At 47.1% G+C, this 18,475-nt stretch overlaps 1 protein-coding gene and 1 long non-coding RNA gene across 3 annotated transcripts in view; one reads left to right on the forward strand and one right to left on the reverse strand.

Annotated features, from left to right (window-relative positions):
* CA6 (carbonic anhydrase 6) overlaps positions 1–475 on the reverse strand; it is a 36,940-nt gene extending 36,465 nt beyond the window's left edge. For both annotated transcript variants that reach the window (XM_065530118.2, XM_045381265.2), the window contains exon 1: positions 378–475. In XM_065530118.2, coding sequence (XP_065386190.1) covers positions 378–468 — 91 coding nt within the window. In that variant the 5' untranslated portion in view covers positions 469–475. The remainder of the gene's footprint in view (positions 1–377) is intronic.
* Positions 476–3,290: 2,815 nt separating this feature from the next.
* On the forward strand, positions 3,291–4,833 carry LOC141408892 (uncharacterized). The gene is made up of 2 exons (XR_012426436.1): positions 3,291–3,523; positions 3,984–4,833. It is a non-coding gene; the product is annotated as an uncharacterized lncRNA (long non-coding RNA).
* Positions 4,834–18,475: the final 13,642 nt, after the last annotated feature.

Here is an 18,475-nt window from a genome sequence, read left to right on the forward strand (position 1 = left end):
AAATGCCCTAAAGGAGGAGTCTTGGCTGGGCGTGCTGGCTCACGCCTGTAATCCCAGCACTTTGGGAGGTGGGCAGATCGCCTAAGGTCAGGAGTTCGAGACCAGCCTGGGCAACATGGTGGCACCCTCTCTCTACTAAAAATACAAAAATTAGCCAGGCATGATGGCAGGTGCCTGTAATCCCAGCTACTCGGGAGGCTGAGGCAGGAGAATCACTTGAACCTGGGAGGCGGATGTTGCAGTGAGCGGAGATCACGCTACTGTACTCAAGCCTGGCCAACAGAGTGAGACTCTGTCTAAAAAAAAAAAGAAGGGCGCTTGTCCTGTTGTAAGGGTGTGAGGGTAACTGAGGGAGTGTGCAGGGGCTAGGGGCTTACCTGAGTAGGTCCAGTCAGACCCATGCTGGGCCTGGCCACCCAGCAGGAACAGGGACAACAGAGGCACCAGGGCCCTCATGGTGCTGCACATCTGGAATGAAGACTGATTCCCGCGAAGCTCTTCTTTTAAAGGATCAGAAACTGTAAATAACAATTTACAAGTGATCCGCCCAACTGGCTAAGCCACTCGTTGCTGCACCCACTAAAACAATAACACCCTCCCCACAACAGCCCTTCTGGCTCTGTGCATTGGGCCAGGCAGCCCCAGCACCTGCCTGATCTCCTCCCACGTCAGTTTCATATCCGGTCAGTCCATGGGTCTGGTTGTTCAGTGTCAGGAGCACCTGCAGGGCCGCACAGTGCAGCCATTGTGGACAGGTGACCGTGGAAATGGGAAAAGGCCCAAGGCAGGGAGAAGCAGGATGAAGGACTTTCCTGGACAGTGGGACTTCCTATGCCCTTTCGCCTGACGTTAGAGATCTGGGGACTGCTGATGGATTACCGCTGCCTGCAAACTCTGCCTGTCTCAGTCGTGGACACATGCCACCGCTGCAGACACGTGGCTGCCCTCAGCCAGGCACCCGGGGAGACAGCCTGGAATCCACGTTCGGGCATTTCACGGTCCTCTCCTTAAACCAGCGGTTGATCCCGGGTCCCAGCTCATGAGCCACGTTCCAATGCGTGCCTTTAGGCCATCCGAGCTGGTGTGGGCGTCCGCGTTTCTGCATAGATTTGTTCTGACACCTACAGGCACTTGGGCACACCTAAGTCAATCAGCCAACTTCCCTCACAGGATCCATGGATTACCTCATCCTGTGTATCTACTTGGCTAGACCGTCCCTGAAACTAGCTGAAGGAGAAACTTTTGAGTTTATGCCTGCTGACAGGCCAGCGTTTCCCATGCCCTTCCACAAGGTCAAACACAAAGGGCAACTGGAGCTCCTGCACGGGGACTACCATGCTGCCGGACACAAAGGGCTGCCCCTGCCTTGTTGTGGGGAGCTGAACCCCCTCCCAGCCTAGCTTAACTCATTATCCACTTGGTCCTAGAATGGCAAATGGCAGCAGGCCTTCACAACAAGGATGTTAGCAGTGAACCCAGGCTCTCTTGAATATTTCAAAGACTCCCCGCTGTCATTTAACAGAGAACATCAGCTGCTGCAAAGAACTTGCTGGAAACTTCAATTTCTAAAGCTCAAGAGCTGAAAGAATCTCAGAGAGAGAGAGCAAAGCATGGTCAAGGGCAAGAATTCTGAAACTAGACCGGATCTCTGCCACCTGCTAATTGTGTGACCTTGGGCAAGTTACTCAGTGCTTTGTGCCTCAGCTTTCCTTTCTTTTCTTTTCTTTTTTTTTTTTTTCCTCTTTCTTTCTTCCTTTATCTCTTTCTTTTCTTTCTCTCTTTCTTTCTTTTTTGAGACAGGGTCTCTCTCTGTCACCCAGGCTGGAGTGCAGTGATACGATTTCAGCTCACTTCTCCTGGACTCAAGCAATCCTCCTGCCTCAGCTTCCCAAGTAGCTGGGACCAGAGTCGCATGCCACTACGCCCTGCTAATTTTTGTATTTTTTGTAGATACAGGTTTTCACCATGTTGCTCAGGCTGGCCTCAAACTCCTGAACTCACGCGATTCTTCCGCCTGGTGCTCCCAAAGTGCTGAGATTACAGGTGTGAGCCACCGCACCTGCCCGCCTCCTTTCTTTAAAAGGAGTTAGTGATAGCACCTCCTTTGTGGAAATTCATCAATAAATGTGCCTGCAGTAGTTGGAGCAGTGCCTGGTGTGTAGCAAATGGCATTAGCATCTATTCAGACCCCTCATTTTACAGGAAAAGGAAGTGACTTACCATTGCCACCCAGCTGGTTAGTGAGGGAACAGGAGGAAAAATGCTGCAATCTCCAGCTTATGGACCATTTCTTTGCAAAAATGAGAAACCCACTCACCTGTCCTTGCTAAATCAGTGACGCACACCTGCTGACTCCCAGCCCTGGGGAAAGGGCTACCTTGTAAATCACGAGACCCCACCTCTGCTGAGGAGAGCAAGACCCTTTACAAGCCCGGGCGGGACCCTTGACATCGAACTGGCAGGAAAACACAAACTCGGTCATCTGAATTTTTTCTTGGGAATCTGAATTGGGAGACCCAGAAAGAATCAGGGAGCAGCAGACGGGCAGAGACTGAAATGTCAGGCTGTCATGGAAGCCTGGGAGGACTGGATGAGCCCAGGCGAGGGGGACTGGAGCAGGAAGGAGCTCAGAGAAAGCCTGGGCCACGGGGGAGGGGAAGACTGCCCAGAGAGGGAGGGAGGAAGGAAAGGGCCCTGGAGAGTCAGAGAGAGGAGTGTTCCGGGAAGAGCACAGTGAAATGGAGAGGGCCCACCACTCCTGGCAGCTCCCAGCCCCATGGGTCTCACTGCCCTGCCGCAGGCATTTGGGGCTGGCTTCCCAGGAGGGCCCTGGGACTTTCCTTGCCTCACACAGCTCCTTAAAACACAGTGCACATGGCCGGGCGCGGTGGCTCAAGCCTGTAATCCCAGCACTTTGGGAGGCCGAGGCGGGCGGATCACGAGGTCAGGAGATCGAGACCATCCTGGCTGACACGGTGAAACCCCGTCTCTACTAAAAAATACAAAAAACTAGCCGGGCGAGGTGGCGGGCGCCTGTAGTCCCAGCTACTGGGGAGGCTGAGGCAGGAGAATTGCGTGAACCCGGGAGGCGGAGCCTGCAGTGAGCTGAGATCCGGCCACTGCACTCCAGCCTGGGCGGCAGAGCGAGACTCCGTCTCAAAAAAAAAAAAAAAAAAAAAAACACAGTGCACATACTGCATCTGTGTGGCTATGATGACAGCAGCCCTGCCGCAGAACTGCTGTGCAGCGTATCCACCCATCACATCTGACGCTTTGCCCTGGTTCTGCCTGTCTTTCGCTCAGGCAAGAGCCTGGGCTGGCTGGCAACCTGTTGACCTGGCTGGTGTTGAGAATTGGTGTGAAAGTGAGTGATTAAGGCAATAAGGGGGTCAGATCAGATGATGGACTCTTGGAGTAGCAAGGCCATCTGCCAGCGAGGGCACATTTCTAGAGAGAGGGTCACTCACGTCCCTTCACCGTGCAGCACCCTGCCAAGGACGTGCTGGACCCAGAATCGGGTATGGTAAGTAGGGTTGCCTATTTTCTGACTCCTTGTCTACTTCAACCCTGAAATTTTCCATCACCTTTGAACGTGAGTCTTCTTGGATTTGGAAGACACGTTGTTTGTTCGGGTTTGCTTTTGTTGGTGGTGGTGGTGGTGGGTTTTTGTTTTTGTTTTTTGGGTTTTGTTTTCTTTGTTGAGACACAGTCTCACTCTGTTGCCCAGGCTGGAGTGCAGTGGTGCAATCATGGCTCACTGCAGCCTCCCAGGACTCAGGTGATCCTCCTGCCTCAGCAACCTCCCCCCACTTCGTCCTCTCCAAGTAGCTGGGACAACAGGTGCATGCCCTATGTCCGCTCTGTTTTTGTTGCTTTTATTTTTAGTGAGTCTCTCTATGCTATGAGCTTCCTTCTGCCTTCATCCAACCACATCCTTGGCTGATCAAGGTTGTTTTTTTAATTCTAAACTCCTATTTTTCTAGGGCCTATGGTTGGATTGGCTGTCCGAGATGAGTTGACAAGCGTATCATTATTACAACATAAGGTCAAAGGGAGAAAGGAGCCTTTGTTCTTCCTTGGTTCTACCACTGCCCCTTGATAAGGCCCACTGAGGCAAGGAAAAAGAAGGGGGCAGGGCGGCATGGCCAGTCCAGGTGGATAAGAAGGCACCATCAGCCCAGGTGAGCAGGGAAGCACTGTCAGCCCAGGTGAGCAGGGAAGCACTGTCAGCCCAGGTGAGCAAGGACAGATGATGAACCAATGACTAGGGAGGCACCATTAGCCCAGGCTGCACAGGACCAGCATAAAAGAGTGAGTCTGGTGGGCCAGACGCGGTGGCTCACACCTGTAATCCCAGCACTTTGGGAGGCCGAGGTGGGTGAATCACCTGATGTCAGGAGTTCAAGACCAGCCTGGACAACATGGTGAAACCCCGTCTCTACTAAAAATACAAAAATTAGCCGGGCATGATGGTGTGTGCCTGTAATTCCAGCTACTTAGGAGGCCGAGTCACAAGAATCACTTGAACCCGGGAGGCAGAGGTTGCAGTGAACTGAGATCGTGCCATTGCACTCCAGCCTGGGCAACACAGCGAGACTCTGTCTCAAAAACAACAATAAAAACAAAGAAACAAACAAACAAAAAAGAATGAGTCTGGCTACACAAGAATATGCATATTTTGGCTGTAAGTAACACACAAAGGCTATTGTTCTGTTTCATGCAGGAGTGTGAGCTCATCCTGAAGAATGAGTCACTCTGAACAAGTGAGTTCTGATGGTTACAGGCTCAATCCTTTGTAAGCACCAAAATGATTAAAACCTCTAAAATGCATGGTACATTTTTAAATAGATAAAACTGAATGTTATTAAACTTTTCTTAATGACTGAGTTCCACTAATATGAACATCAGTTATTCTCCTGCATTGTAATATATTGATGTCCGCTGGGCCTATAACATATATGTATATAAAATTCTCTGGGCAAGAAACGACCCTGGTCAGGCACAGTGGCTCACACCTGTAATCCCAGCACTTTGAGAGGCCAAGGGGCGGGGGGCATATCACCTGAGGTCAGGAGTTCGAGACCAGCCTGGCCAACATGGTGAAACCCGCCTCTACTAAAAATACAAAAATTAGCCAGGCATGGTGGCATGTGCCTGTGATTCCAGCTACTTGGGAGGCTCAGGAAGGAGGCTCTGTCATCTCAAAAAGAAAGAAAGAAAGAGAGAGAGAGAGAGAGAGAAAGAAAGAAAGAAAGAAAGAAAGAAAGAAAGAAAGAAAGAAAGAGAGAGAGAGAGAGAGAAAAGAAAAGACCCCTAACTATGATGTTTTTGGATTTCTTTTACCAGGTATTGAGAGGGGAAAGTTAGCTAACTTAATTGATTACTAAAGTAATGCACATCTATGCTCACGGGTATCCATAGGGCCGGGGCATAACCAATCACAACAGAAGCCAGACTTGGTGTGGAAGAGAGTCTGGAAGCTCCCTGCTCTGCCAGGAGTTAACCCTGGATTGGTGGATTGTAGGGAGATTGGGAAGTTCTTGGGAAGGGCTGAGTGGCAGGAGCAGCTGGAGGTACTATTGTGTGTGTATTGATTTGTTTTTTCATTGTTAGCATTTCCCTTTCTTGCTTGCTTGCTTGCTTGCTTTCCTTCCTTCCTTCCTTCCTTCCTTCCTTCCTTCTCTCCTTCTTTCCTTCTTTCTTTCTTTTGAGATGGAGTTTCACTCTTGTTGCCCAGGCTGGAGTGCAATGGCATGATCTCAGCTCACCGCAACCTCCACTGCCCAGGTTCAAGTGATTCTCTGACCTCAACCTCCCAAGTAGCTGGGTTTACAGGCCCCTGCCACCATGCCTGGCTAATTTTTGTATTTTTAGTAGAGACAGGGTTTCACCATGTTGGTCAGGCTGGTCTCGAATTCCTGACCTCAGGTAATCCACCTGCCTTGGCCTCCCAAAGTGCTGGGATTACAGGTGTGAGGCACCGTGCCCGGCCCACTGTTAGCATTTCTAACATAGGCTTCCAGCTGTTGCCTCTGAGGGTTGTCTGTCTGTCCGTTCTCATCTCCTGGCTTCCTCATCTGTTTGGCAGAAACCAGATGACCACACTTCTTAGAATTACATATACAAGAAGAATGGAGAGAGCTAAGTCAACAGCCCAGAGACTGTCCTCTACCTAAAGTACACACACTCTGACATGCCTTCGGCATTTCGATGCTAAACTCACAGATTTCTATTTCCTTTCTGACTTTCAGCTATATCCATATAAATGGAGCATCAACATGAGTAAGTCATTGTGTGAACTAACCCACTTGCAGAATATCCAGCCACAGTCAGGTCCAACTCCATGGGGGTACCCTTGCTTTCTCTCACTAGCCTTCTGGTGATGAATTTCGCAGTCTTAGAGAGCATCTCCAGCCTCACACATCCTCCTGGAATTCAGCACCTGTCGGGTAGGGGTGTCTCCCAACAGGCATCTCCTCCTGTGTCTCAATCCTCTTCCCCACTGGGTACCAGTAACCCACATCCAAAAACAATCAGACCAAAACCCTAGTGGAAATCCTCTTTTCTATCATTAATTTAGGTATAAGCAAAATAGGAACCAAATACCTAAAAATATTTACAGCTCAGCCTGCCATCAACATCCTGTGCCCCTTCTCTGTGCAAACTCACCGTCCTCCTGCCACGAGAATTGGATGTTCTGTTTGTATCTCCTGCTGGCACTACCTTCTACTTCCTAGAGTAGACCAGAGTCTTGCTTATATCTCTTCAGCATGCTCCACCCCTAGTTTACATCTGCAAGGCAGGTTCGTATGTCTTTCAGCTCTGGTCAATAAGCAGGTCAAATCTACCCTTCCTGGTCAAATCCATAATGAGTCCTCACCCTCCCCTCATGCCTAAGGGACCCATTAGGCAAGCAGAGGACTATATTGGTTTCCTGCTGCTGTAACAAATTGCCAAAAACTCAGTGCTTAAAGCAACACAAGTTCATTCTCTTACAAATCTAAAGGTCAGAAATTCAGAATCAGTTTCATTGGGCTACAGTCAAGGTGTGGGCAGAGCTGGCTCCTTCAGAGGTTCTGAGGGGACCATCTGGTTCCCTTGCATTTTTCAGCTTCTAGTGGCCACCTGCATTCCTTGGCTCATGGTCTCTTCCTTCAATCACTCCAATCTCTTGCTTCCTTTGTAGTTTTCTTAGTCCTTAGTGCAGCTAGGTCTGAGTTCTTACTCTGCAACCAAGAAGAATAAGGCACACAGACAGTGGAGAGGGAGTAGAATAGAACAGGATTTATTAAACAAAAGGAAAACTCTCAGCAAAGAGAGGGGTCCTGAAAGTGAGGCAGAAATTTAAAAATAATATTAATAATAAGTACTGCACTTATTCACTCCAAGAAAAGCAAAAGCTAAGGCCCAGAATGTGGCAAGGCAAGGTTTCAAAAGAAAAAGAAAAGAACAAGTTTTCCTCTGCCTAGCAAGCTCATTTCAAGGACAGTTATAATGCTGTTGAAATAGCCAAGGCTAAAGGAATGGGCTCCAGACACTCCCCCGCTTCCAGAGCAAGGCTGAAGAAAAAAAAAAAAAAGAAAAAAGAGACAGAAAGATTCTTTTACTGTTACTCTTTTCTCAGGCTTCTTAAGCATTATTATGTTTTACAAATGTCTGTATTTAGCCAGTTCTTGTTTTTCTTTCAAAGCTGCTACAATGCAGCTATGCAAGGTCACAAGTTATGTTATGCTATAGATTACGTGATCTGCCGCCATATGATTAACTGCTTTTGTTTTGCTTCTCTAAGGCCACTTATAAAAAACCCCGCTCCGTCTTTGTTCAATGCTCAGCTTTTTGGATGTGAGTCCGCTGAGCCAGTGCATACCTAAAATAAACAATCCTCCGGTCTCTCTCCTATTGGTCTCTCCGTTCCTCAGTTTACTGCAACAAAAGCAGGTTGCCAGAAACAGGACTGAGTTCTGTGTCTTTTATGCCGCAACAGCCAGGAAGTCTTCCGTGGGCTTTGCTCCAATGGGAGGGGTAAAATTCCCTCCTAGGAGTGTTGCATCTACCTATGCCTGGGGTTGGCCAGAGCGACTCCATCCTGGCTATTATCCATGAGGGCCTAAACAAAGGGGGGCTAAAACCACAATGCTAATGTTATGTTAATGACATTATAATGAGCTGGGTTAAGTGAAGGACATTTGGGTTGATTTATTGCACCTGCGCCTTAGTTGGGACAGTCACTTTTGAGCAACATCCTGGCACAAGGGGAAATTGTTAACCACATTTCTTCCCCTCAGCTGTTCTTCAGTTGTTCCTGTGAACATTGTCTCTCTCTGTCCTTCTCCAGAGACCCTCCCTCTCTATCTGCCTAACCAGCCCCTAACTGCCCCCTCCCTCACTTCCTCCTTTGGTCTTCTTGACCTCCCTCGTATTACAGTCCTTGTGATTACGTTTACGGTTTACCCAGATAACCCAGGATGATCTCGTCTCCAGAGCCTTAACTTAATCACATCTGCAAGTCCCCTTTGCCCTGTAATGTTACGTACACAGGTTCCGGGGGATTAGGATGTGGACATTTTTGGGGGGTCATTATTCAGCCTGCCACAAAGATATTGGGAATTACCAAGATAAATTAAACCATGAGTTGCTGAAAATTGGATTTAGACTTCAGAGAACGAAGTAATAACCCAGCAATATCATGAAATATACCAGGAATGAAGAGGGTCATAGAGGAGCCAAATGAACAAGGGTTAGCCTGTCCAGAGAATGTACTATTGCCAGGAACTTTTCTGAGCTCTTTTTTATTTTATTTTATTTTATTTTATTTTATTTTTGAGACAGAGTTTCACTCTGTTGCCCAGGCTGGAGTGCAGTGGTGAGATCTCGGCTCACTGCAAGCTCCGCCTCCCGGGATCACACCATCCTCCTGCCTCGGCCTCCCAAGTAGCTGGGACTACAGGCACCCGCCACTGCGCCTGGCGAATTTTTTGTATTTTTTAATAGAGACAGGGTTTCACCATGTTAGCCAGGATGGTCTCAACCTCCTGACCTCGTGATCCACCTGCCTCGGCCTCCCAAAGCGCTGAGATTACACGCGTGAGCCACCGCGCCCGGCCTTTCTGAGCTCTTAATGGTCACAGTGATATGACCAGAGTCAGCTGACCAGACTGGAAAAGTCCTGGTAACCTGCACAACAGTAAAGAGAGAAGCAGGGTCAAAGACCCAATGTGAGCCGGGCTCAGTGGCTCATGCCTGTAATCCTACCACTTCGGGATACTGAGGTGGGTGGATCACTTGAGCTCAGGAGTTAAAGAGCAGCCTGGGCAACATGGTGAAAACCCATCTCTACAAAAAATACAAAAATTAGCCAGGTGGGGCTGGGCGCGGTGGCTCACGCCTGTAATCCCAGCACTCTGAGAGGCCGAGGCGGGCGGATAATGAGATCAGGAGTTCAAGACCAGCCTGGCCAATATGGTGAAACCCCATCTCTACTAAAAATACAAAAATTAGCTGGGCGTGGTGGTACGCACCTGTAGTCCCATCTACTCGGGAGGCTGAGGCAGAATAATCACTTGAACCCAGGAGTTGGAGGTTGCAGTGAGCCAAGATCACCACCACTGCACTCTAACCTGGGTGACAGAGCAAGACTCCGTCTCAAAAAAACAACCAACCAAACAAACAAACAAAACTAGCCAGGTGTGGTGGTTTGCACCTGTAGTCCCAGCTACTTGTGGGGCTGAGGTGGGAGAATCGCTTGAGCCCAGGAGGCAGAGGTTGCAGTGAGCTAAGATCACGCCACTGCACTCTAGTGTGGGCACCAGAGTGAGACCTTGTCTCAAAAAAAAAAAAAGAAAAAAAAAAAAAGACCAAATGTGGTCAGCCTGCCGGGAGCTAGTGGGACCAGCACTCCTTGAATGTGGCCTCCCTCACCCAAGATACAAGAGTCAACTTTTGGCTGAATCACAGTTTGGCATGTAGAGGGAAGCTCCGCATCAGAAATATACAGTCTTGTGGCCGGGCGCGGTGGCTCAGGCCTATAATCCCAGCACTTTGGGAGGCCGAGGCAGGCAAATCACCTGAGGTCAGGAGTTCAAGACCAGCCTGGCCAACGTGGTGAAACCCCGTTTCTACTGAAAATACAAAAATTAGCCAGGTATGCGCCTGTAATCCCGGCTACTCGGGAGGCTGAGGCAGTAGAATCGCTGGAACCTGGGAGGCAGAGGTTGCAGTAAGCCAAGATCATACCGCTGCACTCCAGCCTGGGCAACAGAGTGAGACTCCGTCTCAAGGAAAAAAAAAAAAAAAAAAAGAAGAAAAAAAGAAAAGAAAAAAGAAATATACAGTCTTTTACTTAGTGCCCACACAAACTTCTACCATATTTTTTTCTTTTATTTATTTATTTATTTATTCTAGGGACAGAGCCTTGCACTGTCACCAGGGCTGGAGTGTAGTAGCGTGATCTTGGCTCACTGCAACCTCCACCTCCTGGTTCAAGCGACTCTCCTGCCTCAGCCTCCCAAATGACTGGGATTACAGGCACTCGCCACCACGCCAGGCTAATTTTTTGTATTTTTAGTAGAGATGAGATTTCACTATGTTTCCGAGGCTGGTCTCGAACTCCTGACCTCGTGATCCGCCTGCCTCAGTCTCCCAAAGTGCTGGAATTACAGGCATGAGCCACTGTGCCTGGCCCCATACTTTTTTTTCTTAGAGACAGAGTCTTCCTCTATCAACCACGCTGGAGTACAGTGGTGCAATCAAAGCTCACTGCAGCCTCAAAATCTCAAGTTGAAGTGATCCTCCTGCCTCAGCCTCCCAAGTAGCTGGAACTGCAGGTTTGCACCACCATCCCCAACTAATTTTTAATTGTTTGTAGAAATGGGGTCTCACTATGCTACCCAGTCTAGTTCCAAACTCCTGAGATCAAGTGATCATCCTGCCTTGGCCTCCCAAAGTGCTGGGATTACAGGCCTGAGCCACTGCACCCAGCAAACTTTCACTATATTGATCTAAAAATAAAAAAGATGTAACAGGGAGAGAGACTCTGTCTCAAAAAAAAAAAAAAAAAGAGTCAATATACAAAATACAATTGTATTTCTACAAAACGGCAACAATTAGAAAATGAAATGTAAAGTTTTTTAATTTTAAAAATTATACCACTACAGGATCTCTGTACGGTCTTTGTAACTTTTCTGTAAATCTAAAACTATACTAAAATTAAGTCTCTCTTTAAAAACTTCTACCATTTTACAATGGCATCAGAAAATATCAGATGCCCATGAATAACTAATAAAAGATTATTATTATTTTAGGGTCTCACTCTATCGCCCAGGCTGGAATACAGCGGCATGATCTTGGCTCACTGCAGCCTCTACTTCCTCGGCTCCAGCAATCCTCAGCCTCCTGAGAAGCTGGGATTATGGTCATGCATCACCACACCCAGCTAATTTTTTGGCATTTTTTGTACAAATGGGTTTTTGTCATGTTGCTCAGACTGGTCTGGAACTTCTGCGCTCAAGTGATCTGCCTGTCTTAGCCTCCCAAAGTGTGAAATTACAGGTGCGAGCCACCACACCTGGCCAAAGATTATTGAGAGAAATTCAATACCTGAATAAATGAGGAAATTGGCAAGAATTTTTTTCTTCAGTCTCTGTGCTACTAAAGAATTTCTTTTTTTTTTTAAAGAATTTCTTGGCTGGGCACAGTGGCTCATGCTTGTAATCCCAGCACACTTTGGGAGGCCAAGGCGGGCAGATCACAAAATCAGGAGATCGAGACCATCCTGGCTAACACGGTGAAACCCCGTCTCTACTAAAAATACAAAAATTAGGGTGTGGTGGCACGCACCTGTAGTCCCAGCTACTTGGAGGCTGACGCAGGAGAATCGCTTGAACCCAGGAGGCGGAGGTTGCAGTGAGCTGAGATTGTGCCACTGCACTCCATCCTGGGTGACAGAGTGAGATTCCATCTCAAAAAAAAAAAAAAAGAAAGAAAAAAGAATTTCTTAAACAGAGCTGAGTGCAGTGGCTCACATCTGTAATCCCAGAGCTTTAGGAGGCCAAGGCGGCAGATCACCTGCAGTCAGGAGTTTGAGATCAGGCTAGCCAGCATGGCAAAACCCCATCTCTACTACAAATACAAAAATTAGCCGGGTGTGGTGGTGCATGCCTATAACCTCAGCTACTTGGGAGGCTGAGACAGGAGAACTGCTTGAACCCAGGAGACAGAGGTTGCAGTGAGCCAAAATCATGCCATTGCACTCCAGCCCGGGAGACAGAGTAAGACTCTGTCAAAAAAAAAAAAAAAAAGAATTTCTTAAATAGGATATTAAAAAAAGAGATTATAGGCCGGGCATGGTGGTTCATGCCTGTAATCCCTGCACTTTGGGAGGCCAAGGCAGTGGATCATGAAGTCGGGAGATTGAGACCATCCTGGCTAACACGGTGAAACCCCATCTCTAATAAAAATACAAAAAATTAGCCAGGTGTGGTGGCAGGCACCTCTAGTCCCAGCTACTCAGGAGGCTGAGGCAGGAGAATGGTGTGAACCATGGAGGTGGAGCTTGCAGTGAGCCGAAATCGTGCCACTGTACTCCAGCCTGGGCGACAGATCAAGACTGTCTTAAAAAAAATAAAAGAGAGAGAGAGAGATTATATGAGCAACACAGAAGTTAAAAACTCGAGGGGCATGGTAGCTCTTATCTGTACCCAGCACTTTGGGAGGCCAAGGTAGATCACTTGATGCCAGGAATTCAAGATCAGCCTGGACAACATAGCAAGACCCCAACTCTACCCCCCAAAAAAGAAAAACTAAAACCTTTAGTTCATCAAAACATATCATACCAAGTGAGATGTCAAGCCCTATAGCAGGAGAAGATATTTTCAGTACATATAACCAACAAATGACCCATATCCAGAACATATAAAGAACACTTACAAATAAATGAGAAAAAAAAATCCAGCTCATAGTCAAATAGGCCAAGACTCATAGTACCTTTCAAAAGAGGATTTCCAGATGGCCAATTAACATCTGAAGAGGTTCAACCTCTTTAGTGACAAGAGAAATGAAAATTGAAACCATAGTGATACCACTACAAAGTCACCCTCACCCTGCAGGCAAAAATTTAAAAAGCTACCTGATAATGATTTGGCTGTGTCCCCATTCAAATTTCATCTTGAATTGTAGCTCCCACAATTCCCATGTGTTGTGGGAGGGACCAAGTGGAAGGTAATTGATCATGGAGGAGGGTCTTTCCTGTGCTGTTTTCATGAGAGTGAATAAGTCTCATGAGATCTGATGGTTTTATAAGAGGGGGTTCCCCTGCACAAACTCTCTTTGCCTGCTGCCATCCATGTAAAACATGACTTGCTCTTCCTTGCCTTCCACCATGATTTTGAGACCACCCCAGCCAGGTGGAACGAGTCCATTAAACCTCTTTCATGTATAAATTACCCAGTCTCAGGTATGTCTATTAGCAGTGTGAAAATGGACTAATACACTGACAATACCAAATGTGAGCAAGATTGCAAAGCAATGCGAACTGTCATACATTGCTAGTGAGGGTGCAGGAAATAGGTTCAGCCACTTCAGAAAACACTATCTGCTAAAGTTGATACATCCAAATCCTATGACCTAACAGTTCTGCTCATAGGTATATACCCAACAGGAATCTGTACATTTGGGTGCCAACAGACATGTATAAGAATGCTCGGCTGGGCGCGGTGGCTCAAGCCTGTAATCCCAGCACTTTGGGAGGCCGAGACAGGCGGATCACGAGGTCAGGAGATCGAGACCATCCTGGCTAACATGGTGAAACCCTGTCTCTACGAAAAACTACAAAAAAAACTAGCCGGGCGAGGTGGCGGGCGCCTGTAGTCCCAGCTACTCGGGAGGCTGAGGCAGAAGAATGGCATAAACCCAGGAGGCAGAGCTTGCAGTGAGCGGAGATCCGGCCATTGCACTCTCTAGCCTGGGCGACAGAGCAAGACTCCGTCTCAAAAAAAAAAAAAAAAAAAAAAAAAAGAATGCTCATGGCAGAGCATGGTGGCTCTCACCTGTAATCCCACACTTTGGGAGGCCAAGGTTTATTACCTGAGGTCAGGAGTTCAAACCAGCCTGGCCAACATGGTGAAACCCCGTCTCTACTAAAAATACAAAATAATGTGCCAGGCATGGTGGCGGGTGCCTATGATCCCAGCTACTTGGGAGGCTGAGGCAAGAGAATCGCTTGAACTTGGGAGATGGAGGTTGCAGTGAGCTGAGATCGTGCCATTGCATTACAGCCTGAGGTACAGAGGGAGACTCCATCTCAAAAAATAAATAAATAAACATAAAATAAAAAATAAAGTGGTCACCCACTTCCCAGCCCCTCTGTGGCTAAAGGCAGACATGTCATGCACTTTGAGCTAATGGGATTCGGAGAGGTGCATGCCATGATGAAGACGAAAGTTGGAAATATTACGCTAAGTGAAATAAGACAGGCACAAAAGAACAGACGTTACATAATTCCACTTATATGAGGTTCCTGGAATGGGTATATTCATAGAGGCAGGAAGTAGAATAGTGGTTAACAGGGGCTGGAGACAGAGGGGAATGGGGAGTTATTTTTTGAGGGATACAGGGTTTCAGATTGGGATGATGAAAAAGTTCTAGAACTAGATAGCAGTGATGGTTGCACAACATTGTGACTGGACTTAATGCCATCAAATTGTACACTTAAAAGTGGCTTAAGGCCAGGTGCAGTGGCTCACACTTGTAATCCCAGGACTTTTGGAGGCCAAGGCAGGTGGATCATTTGAGGTCAGAAGTTCGACACCAGCCTGTCCAACATGGTGAAACCCTGTCTCTACTAAAAATACAAAAAATTAGCCGGGTGTGATGGTGGGCGCCTATAATCCCAGCTACATGGCAGGCTGAGACAGGAGAATCGCTTGAACCGGGAAGGCATTGGTTGCAGTGAGCTGAAATTGTGCCATTGCACTCCAGCCTGGGCGACAGAGTGAGACTTGGTCTCAAAAAATAAATAAATAAATAAATAAGTGGCTTAAATGTTTAGTTTTACAAGATGAAGAGTTCTGGAGATTGGTTTCACCACAATGTGAACGTGCATAACTGAACTGTACACCTCAAAATGATTAGATGATTAGGACAGGCTGGGCACAGAGGCTCATGCCTGTAATCTCAGCACTTTGGGAGGCCGAGGTGGGCAGATCACTTGAGGTCAGGAGTTTGAGACCAGTCTGCCAACATGGTAAAACCCCATCTCTACTAAATACAAAACTTAGCTCGGTGTGGTGGCGGGTGCCTGTAATCCCAGCTACTCGGGAGGCTGAAGCAGGAGAATTGCTTGAACCCAGGAGGCGGAGGTTATAGTGAGCCGAGATCATGCCATTGCACCCCAGCCTGGGCGACAAGAGCAAGATTCCGTCTCGGAAAAAAAAAAAAAAAGTTTAGGATGGTAAATGTTATGTTGTGTATATTTTACCATGATTTTAAAAAGTTAATAATGAAAAGTTCTTTATCCATTAATTTGAGAATGTAGATCAAATAGACAAATTCCTACAAGAATATAACTTAACAATGTTTAAGAGGAGACAACCAGAATAATTCTGTATTTATTAAATAAATTGAACCAACAGTGGAAAACTATTCTCATGAATCAAAAACAAGCCCATAACATATTACAGGCAAGTTTTCCCAAACATTGAAGAAACAAACAATTCCAAAATTACATAAAACATAGCTTAGACAGGGCTAGGTAAACCACAGCTTGTGGGCCCAATTTGGCTTTTACGTATCGTCTGTGGCTACTCTCACACTCTAACGGCTGCTTCAAGCAGTCACAACAGAGACACAGGGCCTGGAAAATGCAACGTGTTTACCATCTGGCCCTTTACAGGAAAAGTTTGCCAAAAACAGAGAACTCTCTCCAGCTCATTTTGTGAGGCTCATATATCGTTGGCACCAAAATCTAACAAGAACAGCATGAAAAACAGTTATAAGCCAGTGCCATTCATGAACTTAGATGTAAAAATCCTAACAGGATTGAATAGCAGGAATGAATGAATAAATGGCTGAATGATCTTCCCAAGACTTTTGTAGTTTTCAGTCTATATTTGCTGGGCTTTTTTGGTCCCTTATATAAGTGTCATCTTTTATTGATCAATCTCTTCCATTTACTCAACTGTGGCAGACACCAATCCCCTTCCCTTGCCCCCTTCCCAGCCCCTCTTGTGGCTAAGGGTAGACATGTCATTCACTTTTAGCTAATGAGACCTACAGGGTGCTGGAGACACTTTTGGGCAAGGTTTTGCTTTCTTATCAAGATAGGCAACTGGGCACGGTGGCTTATGCTTGTAATCCCAGCACTTTAGGAGACTGAGGCAGGAGGATCACTTGAGGCTGGGAGTTTGAGACCAGCCTGGGCAACAAAGTGAGACTCTATCTCTACAAAAAAAAAAGTAAAAAATTAGCCAGCCATGCTAGGTGCAGTGGCTCATGCCTGTAGTCCCATCACTTTGGGAGGCCAAGGCTGGTTGATTACTTGAGGTCAGGAGTTCAAGACCAACCTGGGCAACATGGTAAAACACCATCTCTACTAAAAATACAAAAATTAGCCAGTTGTGATGGCATGTGCCTGTAGTCCCAGCTACTCAGGAAGCTAAGGTGGAAGGATCACTAGAACCCAGGAAGCGGAGGTTTCAGTGTGCTGGGATCACACCACTGTACTCCAACCTGGGTGACAGAGCAAGACTCTGTCTCAAAAAAAAAAAAAAAAATTAGCCAGATGTGGTGGCATACACCTGTGGTCCCAGCTATTGGGGAGGCTGAGATAGGAGGATCACCTGAGCCCAAGAGGTAGAGGCTACAGTGAACTGTGATTGTGCCACTGCAGTCTAGCCTGGGCAACAGAACCAGACCCTGTCTCAAAAAAAGAACAACAAAAAACAAGACAGAGGAGAGCAGGGGAGCCTGACAACATTGCTTCTTCTCCCTTCTTTGGTTCTAAAATTAGGTCTGATGCCTGGAGCTGTGGCAGCTATCTTGCAACCATGAAGATAAAAAGCCAGCATGCTGATGACAGTGGAGCAAAGGAGAAGAGGAGCTTGGGTCCTCAAAAGCTTCATAGGGCACCTGAAGCAGTACCAGCAATTGCCACCAGATGTCTTGTCTTCCAAGAAAAATTACTCCTCTTTTTTTTTTTTTAGACAGAGTCTCGCTCTGTCACCCAGGCTGGAACACAGTGGTGCAATCTCAGCTCACTGCAACCTCCATCTCCCGGGTTCAAGTAATTCTCTGCCTCAGCCTCCCGAGTAGCTGGGACTACAGACATGCACCACAACACCTGGCTAATTTTTGCATTTTTAGTGGAGACAGGGTTTCACCATCTTGGCCAGGCTGGTCTTGAACTCCCGACCTAGTGATCCATCTGCCTTGGCCTCCCAAAGTGCTGAGCCACCGTGCCCGGCTACTCCTCTTTTACTGGGTCACTGGTAGTTGGATGTTCTGTTACTTGCATCTGAAAGCATTCCTAAGTGATACAGCCTCAGATACACACTGTTTCAGTGTATATTTTCTAAGCATAACTTAGAAAATACATTGAAGGTAGACCTGTTAGGGTCTGTTAATGGATTGGGCCTGGGATTTCAATATTCCCACCTTCATGAACATGAATCGGCTTTTTTTTTTTTTTTTAAAGAAACAGAGTCTCGCTGTGTTTCCCAGGCTGCTCTCAAGCTCCTGAGCTCAACTGATGCTCCTGCCTCAGCTTCCTGAGTAGCCGGGGCTACAGGCACGTACCACTACACCCAGCTGGGAGTAGTTTTAAAGAATCATTAAAATCCTTAAGACTCACAGATGGACCCACCCATGGGTGTAAATAACCCTGGTTAGAAGTGTTTGCTTAAACCTAGCATGAGCCCCAGGTTACTCTCTTTTTCCTTTTCTTTCTTTCTTTCTTTCTTTTTTTTTTTTTTTTTTGTGATGGAGTCTCACTGTATCAACCAGGCTGGAGTGTAACCTCCGCCTCCTGGGTTCAAGGGATCCTCCCAACTCAGCCTCCCAAGTAGCTGAGACTACAGGCACCTGCCACCACACCCGGCCAATTTTTGTATTTTCAGCAGAGACAGGGTTTCACCATGTTGGTCAGGCTAGTCTCAAACTCCTGACTGTAAGTGTTGCCAAGAGAAAAGACAAGTAGATCCAAAGTCAGGCCAGCAAGTGTATTAACCTGATGGGCTGCTCCTTTATAGTCAGAGGAGGCAGCCCTGAGCTAGCAAAGCGGGGGGTTGATAGAGGGGGAAAAGCTTCGGGATTTTCTAGGTGCGACCACATCCTGGGTCTGTTTGCCAGGCCTCTTGAAATTTTGCAAAAACAATTACTAGCATAGAACAAAGAAGACGGGTAATGGGGGCAGTCTAAGGAGGAAGTTATAGCAGTTTAGCAGCCTCACAGAGGAGTTACAAGAGCTGTTTGTGAGGCTTATGGG

Source organism: Macaca fascicularis, chromosome 1 (genome assembly GCF_037993035.2).
Source record: "Macaca fascicularis isolate 582-1 chromosome 1, T2T-MFA8v1.1".
Lineage (NCBI taxonomy): Eukaryota > Metazoa > Chordata > Mammalia > Primates > Cercopithecidae > Macaca > Macaca fascicularis.